This window comes from Canis lupus, chromosome 10 (genome assembly GCF_048164855.1).
Source record: "Canis lupus baileyi chromosome 10, mCanLup2.hap1, whole genome shotgun sequence".
NCBI lineage: Eukaryota > Metazoa > Chordata > Mammalia > Carnivora > Canidae > Canis > Canis lupus.
Genome location: NC_132847.1, coordinates 41,520,322 through 41,536,317, shown reverse-complemented (window position 1 = coordinate 41,536,317; position 15,996 = coordinate 41,520,322). Strand labels below are relative to the sequence as shown.

General features: G+C 40.4%; 1 protein-coding gene across 2 annotated transcripts in view; it reads left to right on the top strand.

Moving 5' to 3' along the window:
- The first annotated feature begins 582 nt into the window (after positions 1-582).
- Positions 583-15,996, top strand: part of MLLT3 (MLLT3 super elongation complex subunit) — a 277,556-nt gene continuing 262,142 nt past the window's right edge. The window contains exons 1-2 of one of the 2 annotated variants that reach the window (XM_072841509.1): positions 583-865; positions 2,308-2,488. In XM_072841509.1, the coding sequence (XP_072697610.1) occupies positions 854-865; positions 2,308-2,488 (193 nt within the window). In that variant the 5' untranslated portion in view covers positions 583-853. Of the gene's footprint in view, positions 866-1,206; positions 1,347-2,307; positions 2,489-15,996 lie in introns of those variants that run through there. The other variant, XM_072841510.1, reaches the window with a different exon arrangement.

Below are 15,996 nucleotides of genomic sequence, written 5' to 3'. Positions count from 1 at the left end.
AGCCGTCTCAGCCTCTGCTTTTTGATGTCTGTTTGTAGAGCGGCATTGCTCTCGCTCCGTCCTTAAATAAGTTTGTTTGGGCGTGAGTTCTTGCCTTTTCAGCACAAAACCACAAAAAGACGGGGTGGAAAGTAAAAGAAAGCCCCCTCCCTCCTCCCCCCCGCCCGTGCGTGCTAACGCCGAAGACTCGATTTAACACCCCTTCTCGGGCTGCTGGGGGCTCCAGGCAGTGGCTACATTCCAGCAGTTTTAATCCGTTTTTTATTGTAGGGCGAGAGGAGTTTACACAGGGGCTGGGATGGCTCCCCGGCTGGCCGCTCTCCCCACTGCAGCGCCCCTTCCCCGCCCTCCGCCCCACCTCCCCCCTCCGCCCCCCTCCCCACCCCCCGCACCCTGCCCAGTAGGAACCTGTTACTTTAAGCGGGGCGTTCCAGTGTGGCGGTGCGGGCCGCCGGGGCTTCGGGAGGTGGCCGGTGATTGGCTCCTTCGAGCTCCCCCTGGCTCGCTCGCTCGGCCTCCCCGCGCGCTCCGCCCCGCCCGCGCGCCCTCCCTCCGCCCCGTGAGCCTCGGAGCCCCGGTGTCAGGCGCCACGGCGCATGCTCCGGAATCTCATCCTCCGGCCCTGGAGCTGCTGCTGCTGCTGCTGCTGCTTTTGCTTTTGGGGCTGAGTTTAATAAGCGAGCGAGCGAGCGAGCAAGCGAACGCGGGGGGAAAAAGGCAGAGAATGTCCGCCATCTACCCTCCGCTCCCGGGCGCGCTCTCATTCATAGCAGCCTCTTCATGAATTACAGCTGAGGGGGGCGGGGGAGGGGGGTACCACACAACACCCCAGCAAACCTCCGGGCCCCCAGGCATGGCTAGCTCGGTAAGTACATGCAAAAATAATAATAAAAGGCCACCCCCCTCCCCGCCTTTCCTCCCTCGCCCTGCGCCGCCGCCGCCGCCGCAGCCCAGACAGCGCCAGCGCTCCGCGGTTCCAATTAGAGAAAGGTTGGTACGGCTTGCAGGGAGCTGCCGCCTCTCCCTCAGCCTCCGCTCCCCTCCCTCCCTCCCCCCTCCCTCCCCCCGCCCCCCCCGGGCGCGCGCACACACACACACACACACACACACACACACTCACTCACACACTCGCCCCTCCGCCCCCCCCCCCGCGCCTCCCTCGCTCCTCGCCTCTCTTTGCAATCGCAAGAAGCGCACTCTCGCTCACACGCGCGCACTCACACACACACACTCACACGGTGGAAGGAGGCGAATAATAACTCAGCCATATTTCAGCCTCCGCCGCCGCCGGGAGCGGCGGGCACGGTCCGGGGACGCGGCGAGCAGCCTCGGCGGCCGCTACGATGGTGCGTTCTCCGCGGCGCGCGCGTGTGAGCCGGAGTGTGCGGGCTGACAGCGGCGGGGCGGCTCGCAACTTTGCCCCCGCGCCGGGCTGCGCGCAGTCGAGCCTCGGCGGCTGTCCGCCCGCCGCCCCTGCTTTTCTGGGTTTAATTCCTTTTTTTGGGGGGGGGGAGGTGGGAGCTACTTTGGGGCCACTTTGGCTCTTGGAAGTGTGTTTCGGGGGCTCTGTAGGCTGGCCTCGCCGATCGCGGGGGGCTTTTCGCCGGGGGGTGCGGGGTGCCCTAAGTTATGGATGCCTCGGCGTGTTTTCTTGCGGGCGTGTGTGCGTGTGTGTGTGTGTGCGTGTGTGTGTGACGACGTCTCATTTTTGTTGTGCACGGACCCGGTGCTAGGAGCACGGGAGTTTGTGCCCATCAGCAGAGGCTGCCTGTAGTTTCCATTCCGCCTGGCACAGCGCTCCACACGCACGCACACACACACGTACACAAAGACTTGCTCGGCGTGTGCTGTCGCCGCGGTACTTTCAGGGAGGGGGCTCCCCAGAACCCCGCGCTCAGGGCCCCCGCCACCTCCCTTCCCACGCCGGGAAACCGCCCCGGCATCGCCTCCTAATTGTCTTCTAATTTGTTTCCGATGCATTTGTTGTCGTGCTTGTAGGGGCTGAGCGTGCTCTCCGTCCCCCCCCTCCCCGAGCCCCGGACCCCCTTCCCGATTGGGGGCAACATTCCGTTACAATCCCTGCGGTTGTGGCTGCGGGGCCCCGGGCGCCCGGCGGGCCGGGCGGGGTGTATTTGGGGGGCGTGCGGTGTGCGCGCCCACGCGCGTGAAACGTGGATGCACAGGGCACCGCCGTTTCCTTTTATGTGCGTTTCAAGGAGGAGGAAAAAAAATGTCAGGCGCAATGTTCAGTGTCGAACGGTCGCCTTCCTGTTGTTCACGGCTGTCTCTCCTCCCCCTTGCCCGCAGTGTGCCGTGCAGGTGAAGCTGGAGCTGGGGCACCGCGCCCAGGTGAGGAAGAAACCCACCGTGGAGGGCTTCACCCACGACTGGATGGTGTTCGTGCGCGGCCCGGAGCACAGTAACATACAGCACTTTGTGGAGAAAGTCGTCTTCCACTTGCACGAAAGCTTTCCTAGGCCAAAAAGAGGTAGGGCTCGAATACAAAAGGAGCTTGATTAAAAAAAAAAAAATGTCTTTGCTCGCGGAGGAAACAATCGCTTGGCCCGGGCGGTCCCCCTGCCCCTCTCCCCGCCCCCCCGCGCTCCCCGCGCTCCCCGGCGTCGCCTCGGGACCGGGGTGCGCGGCGCCGCGCTGGCCAGGTCCGGGCTCCCGCCCGCGCGCGCGCCACTCCGGCTTCGGGAAAGTCACCGCAGAGAAAGGACCGTCAGGTGTCGAGTGTGTTTATTCATCCCAAGCCTGCCCTCACCGGTCCTCTGGGGTTAGCCGCGGGTTCTGCGGGGAAGGTGCAATTAGTTGTTGGGTTTGGAGGTGTCGGATGAGGGGGTGGGGGTGGGGTGGGGCTGGAGGGAATAAACAGCTCGCGCCCCCCCCTTTTTTTTTTCTCCCCCCCCCCCCTCGGAGAAATTGAGATTTACCTGTGTTATTAGCAAGGAATGCATGGGATGTAGTTATTGTTCCGTCTCGAGAAGTCGCCTCTCTTGAGGGTCTTCTCTGCCTTCCTTTCTGTGTATCAGGCACTGGGGTGCCAGTTGTCACAGATTTTCCTTTTTTGTGGGTTAGCCACCCCCACCCCCACCCGGCACCGTCAGCATTTTATGTTTGGTCTGGGGGCTTCCTCGTCCCTAGTCCCCGGTGGCACTTGATGGCCCCTTCGATTTTTTTTTTTTTTTTTTTTTTTGAGCGGCGGTCCGAAGTCTGCCCGCTGTGATCTGCGGGGGAAGAGGGTCTCAGCAAAGGTCGAAGCTAAGTTTCAGGGGGAACGATGTGGTCCTGCCTCCTGCTTCAGCCCTTCCCCACCTTGGCTTCTTTTTTTTTTTTTTTTTTTTTTTTTTAGCCTTGGTCTCTAGTTTGCATAATCCACAGCTCGGCCCCTCAGGTCCCAAACAGTTTCCATCAAGGGCAGGACAGTTTTCAAAAAAAAAAAAAAAGAAAAAAGAAAAAAACGGGATGTTACTTTGGACGAAATTTAAAGAGGGTTTGAGAAATTCCATTTCTATTCCCTTCAGCCTCCGGAAAGCTACTGTCTGGTTGTTTTAGTTGGATTAGTGGAGGTAACAGTACAAATACAATAAGGTGCTTTGTTTGTGAGCAGGTTTATTTATCTAACTCGACACAATGGTTAGTAGTTATCTTCCATTTGATCCGTAATCTTTATTGGCATCTAGAACTCCTGCAGTTTCTTAGAGTAACATCATAATAAATCCATTCTGCTTAGAGCTACTGGAAATTATTGAACATTGAGGAGCTGAATAAAGAAAGGAGAAATGCTGTGTGCCTTCAAGGTGGCAGAGGTTTGTGTTGATGCTTATTTTTGTTTCCAGAGCCCATGTAATGGGTTGTAGGATTGTATGTTTTGCCTTCAGTGGTTTGTTTTATAGCTCCTCTTGAAAACTTGAACAGTTGAATTTGATGGATAATAAATGAATCCAGCCTCTTAATAGAGGGGTAGGAATATGCGTGCTCTATAGGAAATAACGTTTAGATTTTGTTAGCATTTTAAATCAAAATATAGCCAGAGATCTTTGACTTCATATTTCCTCAACACTGTAATTAGGATGAGTATTGTCAAGTTTCTGTCACTGTGTGAGGTTGGGTGTGATGCTTCCCGCTCTCCCTTTCCATGTATCTATAGAGCCACTGCAGAGGAGTTTAAACAAAAGAAACCACCTTCTAAGATCCTTGGTATCCACTGTTAGGACTACTTGGTTGCTGCTCACTTCGAGATAAAATACATTGAGCAAAAAAAAAGCAATATTTATTGTATTAGGAAAACTAAGTCAGTTGGCAGAAGATGTAGCTCTTAAGGTAACTTTGTTTAGGCGCCTTAACAATCAAGCAATTGGCATGATGAAATTAAAGATGACGAACCTCCCTAGATTTCACCACTGTTTCTCTGCTTCCGTGTGTATGTTTCGATGTTCCCCTGTATTTCCCCTACTTAATGATTTTCTGTCCAGCCTGAGGGAACGTGAGGGTGCTGCCCTGCAAAGCCCACACCTGGGAGTTGTTGCTAGGCGTGGTAGGCTGCTTGATAACACTGATGTCTTAGGCGTCTCTAGTGAGAGATGCCTGCTTGCCGGCTGGGCTCCTCAATTTTTTATTTTCAACTGTGGAGTTTCTTTATGTAGTCTATAAGCCATTGTTTTAAAATGTTTATTTTTGGATTTTTATTTGTATGTGTGCTTCCCATGATGTGACAAGTCCTGGGAAAAATGCCAGCTTACATAGCCCAGGAGAGACCTTGTCATACTGTAATTACACATGATTCAGATTGCAAGAGAAGGTTTCTCTGTTCGTTGGGAATAGTAAGTTGTAAATTCAAGTAACACCAAACATGCCACTTAGTCCTGGGACTTATTTTTTGGCTTATAACATCTTTCAAAATGATAAGAATAAATACAAATAAGGATGCCAGGCATTGCAAAGTCTACTTGTGTACCTGTTAAGGTGCTACATTTGCCATTTTACAGATCTGAAGTGGGAAATTAGAAATGGGAGAAACTGCAAGAATGGCTTTGTGAAAAGTCTGAGTTACAAGATATTTAAAAGGAATCCACATACTCCAAACTGTAAATGGCTTCACTGATAATGACAGGTTAAATCACTTTCACTATATACAGTAGTGATGTACTGATAAACAGAAGTGGACCTTCACACTGAGGATGAACTGCTCAGCCAGGAAGATGGATGCATCCTTAGTTTTGTAAGTCTTTGGTTTGGAAAAGCACACTGATTTTCAGGCTGATTTCCTTTTTTTTTTTTTTAAATTTTTATTTATTTATGATAGTCACAGAGAGAGAGAGAGAGAGGCAGAGACACAGACAGAGGGAGAAGCAGGCTCCATGCACCAGGAGCCTGACGTGGGATTCGATCCCAGGTCTCCAGGATCGCGCCCTGGGTCAAAGGCAGGCACCAAACCGCTGCGCCACCCATGGATCCCTGATTTCCTTTATTTCACAGTAATATTATGAGAACTTGTAGAGGAAGAAATTACAGTATTTTCAACTTGTTGCCTAATGAGAATTATGTGTACCATTTCAGTATTGAGCTAATTGGACTTGAATTAATGAAGGTTTACTTTGTCCCAAAGATGGGTTGGAGACTTTGAATTTAAAATTACTAGCACAGAGCCCTAGAAGAGAGATTTTGATGAAATAGTGAAGCCTGGAATATCCATTAGCCGTTACAGAACAGGCAGGTCAGAGTATAATGCATTTTAAAACTATCTACTTGCAAAAAAAGACCATATCTTATTTATTAGTACCAAAGATTTATAATAGTCTGATGTGACTGAAATGAATGGTCACATTCAAAACATTTCATTTAAAATATTAATGTTTTCATTTTCAGTATGATGTGACTTTGAGTGAACTTTCTTTCCAATTACAGCCATTCTTAACTATTGCAGTCTGTTCCATTGACATTTATGATATGAAATCTGTTGCTTATTATTTTATGTAAGCTAATTTGGCCACTGGTATGATTTGATAGCTTTTTATTTGTAGCCCTAGTCCTTTGTGTGGGCAGATAAAGCACAATAAATCCACACTTAGAACTTTCCTTTAATTTAAATGATTGAGCCCAGTGTTACTGTGTAGTTCTGATTGTGTTAAATAGTCTTCTGCAATAATTTGGATAACTTTTTATCAGAGTACCTAAAATTCGAGACCAAGGTAGTTGAAGAACCTACGTGCACCTGGTGTGTTTTCTCTTCTGAGGTATTTAAAAGGCTTCAGGAAAAAATAAAGATGAATGGCTAATGTGATACATTCAGTGAGTGTTAGAAGATTTGTGTAGAGTTCTGTATGGAATTAAGATGACCATTGAGAGCAGTTCTAGTACTTGGCATTTTGAAGCAACATAAAACACAATTTTCCAAGACCCTTAAAAGCTGAATTATTGAAGGAAATCTTATATGCTGTTAGTGGGAATGTAAATTGGGCACGGACATTTTGGAGGGCATTTGGCAACCTCTATTTAGATTTAAAGCGTTTATACCCTTTGACCCAGCAATTCCAGGGATTTTCCAACAGATACAGCTTCACAGCTACACAAAGTTATAGCGTATATCTTGTGACTTTTTAAATAGCAAAAATTTCGCTACAGTTAAATGATGGTGATCTATTAAAAGGAGATAAATCTGTTTGTAGATGCAGGAACATCTTCAAGAGATATGAAATGAAATAATTCAAGTTGCTATTTCATAACTCAGTGTGATCCCATTTAAAAAATGTGCTCATACAAATAAAAAGTGTATGTGTATAAATAAATGAATTTTGGATGAGTGGGAACCCAGCTATTAGTAGTTTTCTCTGGTGGGTGTTCACGGTGTTGGCAATGATGAGAGTTTTTTGTAGTGTTTGGTTTTTTTTTTTTTTAAGTTCTATACATTTAAAACATTCCAGTGAGCAGTCGTTACTTTTTAAGACTACAAGACAAAGAGCGAATACCCAATATAGAGCATCTTGGGTGGATATTGTTGCTCAGTGGAGAGGAGTTAGGGTTAGGAACTATAGACTTGTATTCAAATGCTGGCTTAAGAACTCCTTGTGTGATTTTGAGCAAGTCCTTTTTTGTGTCTGTTTTCTCACTTGTGTTCTCATCTGTGTTCCTGGAATGATGAAAGAATAGAACCATTACCTCATAAATTGAGGATTAAATATGAATCAGCTGTTCTCAAATTTATTGGTCTTAAGACCACTTTATGCTTTTAAAAATTGACTCCAAAGAGCTTTTCCTCTGTAAGTTATACCTATTTAATATGTATGATGTTAGAAATTAAACCTGAGACTTTTAAAAAGTTATGTATTAATTTGTTTAAAGATAACAGTCATTAACCCATTAAAGATTAGCATATAAGCAATATTCTAATGAAAAATGAGCATTTTCAGAAAAAAGTGAGAAGTGTGATATTATTTTACTTTTTGTGTGTACAAATCTTTTTGATGCTTTGAAATAGCTGGATGAGCTTATGTGTTTCTGCATTCATTCTGTTCTGTTATCACACATCATGTAGCCTCTGGAAAACTCCACAGTGTTCTCATGAGAGAATGAGTGAAGGAGGGAAATAATCTTTTTTTTTTTTTAAGATTTTATTTATTCATGAGAGACAGAGAGAGACAGAGAGAGAGAGAGAATGGCAGAGACACAGCAGAGGGAGAAGCAGGCTCCATGCAGGGAGCCCGACATGGGACTCCATCCCCGGTCTCCAGGATCAGGCCCCGGACTGAAGGCGGCGCTAAACCACTGAGCCCCCCAGGCTACCCTTGGAAATAATATCTTACAGTCATTGTAAAAATAAGCAATGTCTGGAAAAGGTTTTTTGGGATCCTGAGGTCCCCAGAATACACTCAGAGAACCTCTGATATAAAATAGTCGACATAGAACCTGGCCCAGATCAACTGCCCTATGAATATGTGGAAGCTGATTTTTTAAAGCCATTATTTGCTAGTAAGAATATTTAATGGAAAGGGGAAAGATAAGTCTTCCAATGTATTTGCATGGTTAAATTCCATTATAACAATTATCTAACAATGTTTTTTCCCTTCAAAGGAAAAAATCCAAACTTGGGTTATAGTGGATATATTTTATAGTTAATATTACTGTCCAGTTTATGGCATATTATTTGTAGAAGCAGAAGCCTTTTACATCCATTATTTTAGGTGACCCTCTGTAGAACTACCTCTGTGAGGTAGACAGGGGAGGGGTATCAATTGGTTTACCTTAAAGACTTTTCTTCTTTATTGGTTCTCTCAAGTTTCCTTCCAGTGGTCTTCCATGGGCCAACCTTAGCACTTTAGTGTTTTTTTGGACAACTATTACAGATGACCCCTATTACTTAACACAGCTTTTACAGTTCTAAGATGTGGATTTTTTTTTTTTAAACTCTCTTGTGACTTATGTCTTCAAAAAATAACTCCGAAAGCTTAGATACTTCAGAGGGGAAGAGATGCAAAACACAATTGCCGCAGTTACATACTTTAGCAAGGACTTGGTGTATTACTGAACTTTAGACTTTAGTATTTATTGAGCAGATTTGAGAATAATTTTGATCTTTGATCTCAGGGTTTCTCACTGTCCTAATAGAAGTAATACAGAATTCTTTTTTTTTTTTTTAAGATTTTATTTATTTATTCATGATAGATATAGAGAGAGAGGCAGAGACACAGGCAGAGGGAGAAGCAGGCTCCATGCCGGCAGCCCGACACTGGACTCGATCCCGGGACTCCAGGATCACGCCCCAAAGGCAGGCACCAAACCACTGAGCCACCCAGAGATCCCCGTAATACAGAATTCTATAATTTTTTTTTCCCTTGGCATTTATACCTGTTTGATTTTTATGTTTTATTCCTCAAATAAGAAGCTACCCTGTAGAAACAGAAAATCTCTTGTTTTAGTGATACATATTAATGTATGTATGTATGTAATATTCCTTTGCAACATTTTGTTTTGTGTGAGTGGCCAGAGTCCCTATAGCTCATCTTCTTCCTCATAACCTACTATATTTTCATGCTTTAATCTTTTATTCTTTTAATATTTTGTGGTTCTCTTTATTCTTGTGTGTAGTGCTGTATTCATTTTTGAGAATATAATTTGTCTGAAAAGAGTCCATTGATATTACAGGTAATTCATTAGTTTTTTTAAACTTAGAGATATAGAACTTGTACAGTGTGCAAGTACAGAACTTGCACAGTTGTACAATGCAGCTTTTATAAGAAACCCATATTTTTTTGCATGCAATTGAAACGGTGTTATTTTTTAATTTATAGGTGTGTGTTTATTGTAAAAACAAAACAAAAACAACAACAAAAAAAACCACACAAACCATAGAAATATAAAGAAAAAAGTTACCTGAAAATTCTTCACAGAGAACCATAATTAATATTTTAGTAGATATCTGTACTTATATGTATTATAGAAACACACACATTAACTATAAATTAGCTTGAATTTATCACCTGTTGTGGTGATTTTTGGAGCTCCTATGTGGCTAGAACACTGCTAAGAGCTGGGGATACAGCATAAATAAACATTTCTACCCTCCTGATAGGTGATGAAATATCTTTTTAGAGCTGGATTTTATGATATTACATTGAATATACATGTACTATAACTTCGTGTGGACATTTAGATTGTTCTTAGGCTTAATTTGTTATAGTTAATGCTATGATGAACATCTTAGATGTTCATTTTTATGTTTTTTCCTATAATTTCTTCATGGTAAATTTCCCAGAAGGGATATAGTTGAGACAAGGTGTATAGATTTTATCTATCTATCTATCTATCTATTTTTGGTGTATAGATTTTAAATTTAGATACATATCACCAAGGTTTCCTCCAAAAAGACTGTACCAGTTTATGCTTCCCCAGGGCTTGGGAGAGTTTCCTTTTCCCCACATGGTTGCCAGTACTGGGAATTACAAGTTGTTGTTGTTGTTTTTTTTTTGTTTGTTTGTTTTTTTTGTAAATCTGTCAGTTTGCTGGATGAAGCAAAACTTCACTTTAATTTGCATTTATTTGATTAACAATGCTGAATATATTTTAGGTATGTATATATTTACTATTTGTTGCTTATGATATGCCTGTTTTGTGTCCTTATTTTATTTTATTTTATTTTATTATTTTTCTTAATCTAGAATCTTTTTTTTTTTTTTTTTTTAGTTTTTTTAAATTTATTTATGATAGTCACAGAGAGAGAGAGAGAGAGAGAGAGGCAGAGACATAGGCAGAGGGAGAAGCAGGCTCCATGCACCGGGAGCCTGACGTGGGATTCGATCTCGGGTCTCCAGGATCACTCCCCGGGCCAAAGGCAGGTGCTAAACCGCTGCGCCACCCAAGGATCCCCTTATTATATTTTAAAAAAAAGGACCCAAAACAAAACAGGGAAACACAAAGGAAAAAATGACATAACAAACATATCCTCACTACCAGGGTTGAATAAATATTTACATTTTATCATATTTGATTCTTTGTTTTGATTTTAGAGAATTAGGTATTACAGATGCAGCTAGAGCTTTTAGATGTTTCACAACCTTCTTCAGCCTTTCTTCCATTCTGTTTATGTACATTTGCACTTTTATATTGCAGTATATCATGCTTTAAAATCTCCATGAAGAGTATCATACTGTTTTTTTAATTGAGATATAATTTGCATATCATAAAATTTACCCTTTTAAAGTGTAACATTCAGTGGCTTTTTAAGATATTCACATGGTTGTGTGCTAATTGCCACAATTTAATTCCAGAACATTTTCATGAGTGAATAATTTTGTGTCTTGCTATTTTCCCCCCTCTGTGTGTTTGAACTTTTCCACACTCATTTTATCTGTAGAGAGTCAGTTTATTTCCTTTAATTTCTTCTGTTCAGTATTTGATGGTAGTAGGAAGACGTTCCGTGCTTACTTTTCTGTTCCCCTATTAAGGAATAGATAGGTCATTTTCTGTTCTGTGCATTGAACATCTTTGAATGTGTTACCTTGTACAGATGAACAGGATTTTGGATATAGGCCTGGAATTTGAGTTGTATGTGCGTTTTCATTTGTGTTAGACATTGTCAGATGGCTCTACAAAGAAGTTGTGACAGTTTATATCCTGTTAGGGAATGAGTACCATTTTCTGTAGAGTTTTGCCAATGTTATTTTTCAGATTTCTTATTTTTATATTTAGTTGAAATACGGTATCTTTTGTTTTCATTTGCATTTCTCTGGTTTCTAGTGGGGTTAAGCATTTTCTATGTGTTTATTGACCGGTTGGATTTCTTTTTCATTGACTTTTAAAAATATCCTTTGTCTTTTTTGAAAAGGAAACTATTGAGATCTTTGTCTTTTTCTTATCTGTAGGATGTTAATCCTTTGTTACTTGTATTGGAAATATCTTGTCTCATTTTTGTTTCTTTTTCTTGTAGCCTAATGTATGGTATCTCTTTGACATACACAAGTTTTTAATTTTGCCAAATTGATCTATTTTGTTTTGTTTTCCTGTGTGGTTTTGGGGTTTTGTTTAAGAATATAATTTGTGGGCTTGGTAATGTGCTTAACCAACAGACTTTATATGTGCAGACTTTATATGTGTGTTCTCCCCGGGAAAGGACCCGGGGAGAAGTAAGAGAAAGAGGAGGTCCCTGCCTTCAACATGCTTGTGTCTTGTGGAGCTGGAAAGGACATTTGAGATTCTCCAGTTTTGTTTATCCTCTCTTTACTTTAAATCAGAAGCCTAGAAATGTGAAGTGATCTTGCATGTAGACACAGAGAGTCACAGTGTTGCTGGTGCAAAAAGATAGCTAGTAATAAATGGTGGTAAATGTTTACTTTTAAAATGTTGAATAATTATTCACTTGTATTAGCAGATGAATGTTCAGCAATAACTGCTTTTGTAGACATGATGTAGAATTTAATTAAGTGGTGGTAACCATGGTAGATGCTGTTTAAGAGGGAAAAGTTCTACACCTACTTTCAGGCAAAATCAAATTTATTGTGTGGATTAATTTAAGGTTTTCCTTTGAGATTAACTCATTAGGAAACATTGTTACTGAATGGTAGGTATCCCCTGATACTATGGCTCCCGACCGTGGTAGGATGGCAATTCCATAAAGGATCCAGAACATTGTTTTAAGAAATAATATTGTATGATGTAATCCTTTTAACTTAAGTATGATAAGTTTGTAGTGATTAAGGCCTGAAGAAGGCTATTATCATTGAATTTCTAAAAAGATAAGGCTAGTATTTGGGTGTGATTTAGTTGGTATGTAGTAGTTAACAATTAACTTTTTTGGATAAAATCAATGCATCATTTTTTTTTTTCATCTTTTTTTTTTTTAAAGAAAATTATGGCTTATCTTGAATTTAATTCTGAGGTCCATTTACTTAAAATAATGTTCATAAATGATTATGAAGATGATCAGTTGAATTTAATTAGAGTTATTATCCATGTCAGAAGATTAATATTCTCTGAGCCAAATAAATTTTAAAATATTTAATTTTGCCAAAAGTGGATTTTTTTCTTTGTTTCCTTTTTCAGCAGAAATCGTTAGTTAGTTATTTTCCCATCAATACCAGGCCAAATGCTGTGTGTATGTATTGATTTTAAAAAGCAAAATATACATTAACAATTTCCTAAAATATTAATAACAGCGGTGGCCTACAGAGTAACGAGAGTTGCTTGCCTCTTAATGTATCTGGATATATATTTAGTCTACATGGTGCCTTTAACCTTTGCAGATAGGTTTTATGCCCTACTTCTTCCCCCTCCCTCCCAGGGTGGTGTTGGGGGGAGACTACTATCAGATTATTCTAGGTACCTATTTATTGTGATAAACACCCATAACATTATGCATGTTTAAAAACAAAGTTCAGTGGACATTATGTTCTCCATACCTTTTACCCCAAATACTTTAATTAATATGAGTTGCTGCATAATGAAGAATTTTTTTTTTTAAGATTTTATTTATTTATTCATGAGAGACAGTGAGAGAGAGAGAGGCAGAGAGGCAGAGACATAGGCAGAGGGAGGAGAAGCAGGCTCTGTGCAGGGAGCCGGATGCGGGACTCGACCTCGGGACTCCAGGATCACGACCTGAGATGAAGGCAGACTCAACAACTGAGCCACCCAGGCATCCCAAGAGTTTTTTTGTATTGGAGAAATATTCTAGTTTACAAAATTTTTTCCTTTATTTAATTTCTGTTCCTGTTCCTGTATTATAAACAATTGTTTTGTAGTGACTAAGTGAAAAATAGGGATTTGGTTGCTTTTTTTTTAGTGGGATAGCTTATTCAAAAGGTTAATGTAGTTCCAAATTGTCTTATCAGAGATGCTTGTTATATGACTTTCTACCTATGCCCAGAAATAGTAAGGAGCAGTGGGAAGCTAGTTTGTCATATAAACACTGAGAAGGAGCACGTGTTACATGCTCCATCAGTCTCACATTGGCATCTCCTTATATATGTGTCTATTGTTCCTCCTATGTTGCATTAGTTACACATCTGATGAGATGGGACTTGTGTTACCCTTGTGGATACTACTAATACCTTCCATCAGTGTAGTCTAGATACTGGAAGTTTTTGGCAATAATATACCATGAAGTCAGATATCCCAAATCAGTAAAAGAGTTATAGAATTCTGACTTTAGCTTCCACTCCCCTAAGTGGTAAATTATTACTCAGTGTTCTGAAACTGATTTCTTCTGTACCTCTAATAATTGACTTTGTGTAAACAGAACCACCACTTGAATTTAGCAGGAAGCATTGTGTCGGCTGAGAATCGCATTTTCTAGAAGGGGTTTTTTAGCCTATGTTATAGGCAAAAATGAATTTTTCTTCTTTTCTTCCTTAATCTTTTTTTTTTTTTTTTTTTTTTCCCCACATACTTTGGATGCTTTTTGAAAAAGCTAGACACAAATTTGAGAGACTTGGCCAGGTCTGTCACTTTTTTTTTTTTTTTTTTTTACTACTTAATCCATGAAATACAACTAGGCTTTTAGCTTTAAAAATAGGAGTCAGAGGTATTCCAATAACTTGTAGAGCAGTATTTAGCAATGCAGTAGAAAAGGCCCTAGCTTGGGAGGTAGAAGGGATGCGTTTGGACTGAATAAGCTCTGTGGGCTTTTCCAGTGAAATATTATTTTTCCTTTTTTTTTTTAAGGATAAGTTCTGAGCATATCCTTGGTCTAGTGTTTTCCTAATGAAGTAACTACCATTTGTTAGTTATCAACTGTGTATTGGTTATCATGCTAGATGATAGACATGTGCTGCTGTATTTAATTTCTTGCTTTTCATAATGTGGTAGTTTGGAGAATGATTTTTTTTTTTTTTTGAAAAGAGAAAAAGTTGATATGAACTTCAGTATACTGGAATTTTACCTTTTTTAATGATGAGTGAACAGTGACCTTGGTGAAAGAGTCTTCCTGCAGTAACAGGGAAGGAGAGTGATTCACCAGATAGATGATTATGCTTTTGTTTTGAAAAGTTACTTTCTGATAATATCAGTGCCATTTATGCCAGCCATCAACACTACTTAAACTTGGAACATTCCAGGAATTTAAGAAACCCTTTGTTTATTTGATAACAATGCCTCAAATATGGCTCAGATATGGCTCTTGACCAGGTTATTAGAGTATTGAGTTTTTCATGAAAGGTGACTAATTTTTTTTTTCTGTTTCATATAATGTAGGCCAGACCTTGAAATTTTGTCACTCAATTTGTTTTTCTGATGCATCATGTTTCAGATAATTACTTGTGTTTCTATTATCAACAGAATATGGGGCTTGGACTTATCATGTAAACAGATTATAAGAAGGTACAGTATATCAAATATTTGTTCATTCACCATACCTTCAGGGTTTTCTATTTAATAATTCAGATGGTTATTTGAAGTTGTCTTGAAAAGCAGTTGCTCTTCCACTCTTTACTTGTGACTTGCTGCCTAATTTTAAAAAACAAAAATTCTGATGATCATTCTAACTTGTTAAAGGCAATTGTGAATGATTCTAGAGCCAACGATTTAATTATACAAACAGACAAAAATACACAAATGCAAACAATTTTAAAGAGAGCTGCAAATAAATGAAAATTATGTTTTAAAGGCTCCTTGGTAGCTTGAAGTTAGTGTTCCTTGATAAAGTATCTTTCTGTAGAGGCTCTTTTTTTTTGTTTATTTTCATCATTGATTTTAGTATTTGATTCAGTCCATTATCTTCATATCAGAATGGCCAGAATTGTTCATTACTCACATTTTGAGAATTGTGTGAGAGATAAAAATACATCAGTGAAAAGATGGGAAGAAAATGCTATTATAAAATGTTAATAGAATTTATCTCTTGAAGATGGGATATCAGGATTTTTTTTTTTTTTTTTTTTTTTTTAGTATTGAATTGGCTTTATTCCAAGATTCAGCACCCCCATCACGCAAATAGAAAGGAGCCCTCAGGAAATACTGTAAAATTTACCGGATTTTTCAAGCTTTCTTGAATGAGACATACTACTTATGTAAAACCAGATATTTACATTTATGTCCATGTACATATGGACATGTTTACAATAAGCTTTTTAGTTTTTTTAAGTAATCTCATTTAGAACATAAAAATGTCTTTCTCAAGGAACATTTTCATATTTTGTTATTTGAAATTTTAATCACCTTGTCATTCTGAATGTTTTCCTTTAATAGCACTATAATGTATGCAGAAATGTTTCAAAAGTTGATTGTAAGCTTTAAAGAAAAACATGTAAATTATATTCTTACCTTTCTTAACAAAGTTGCTGTGCTGAAGTAGTAAAATTAATTAGATTAATCAGATTTATAAGTACATGATTCATGTAAGATGTTCTTTGTAACGGAAGGACAATAATATATATCAGTATGGTATACATTTTTGGAGTACTTAGGAATGTTTTGAAAAGTTTTGATCTTCCTATGGAGTTTTGATAAGTTTAACTTTGTTAATTAATTAGTATGTTTATCTTGATGTGTATAGTATTAGAAAAT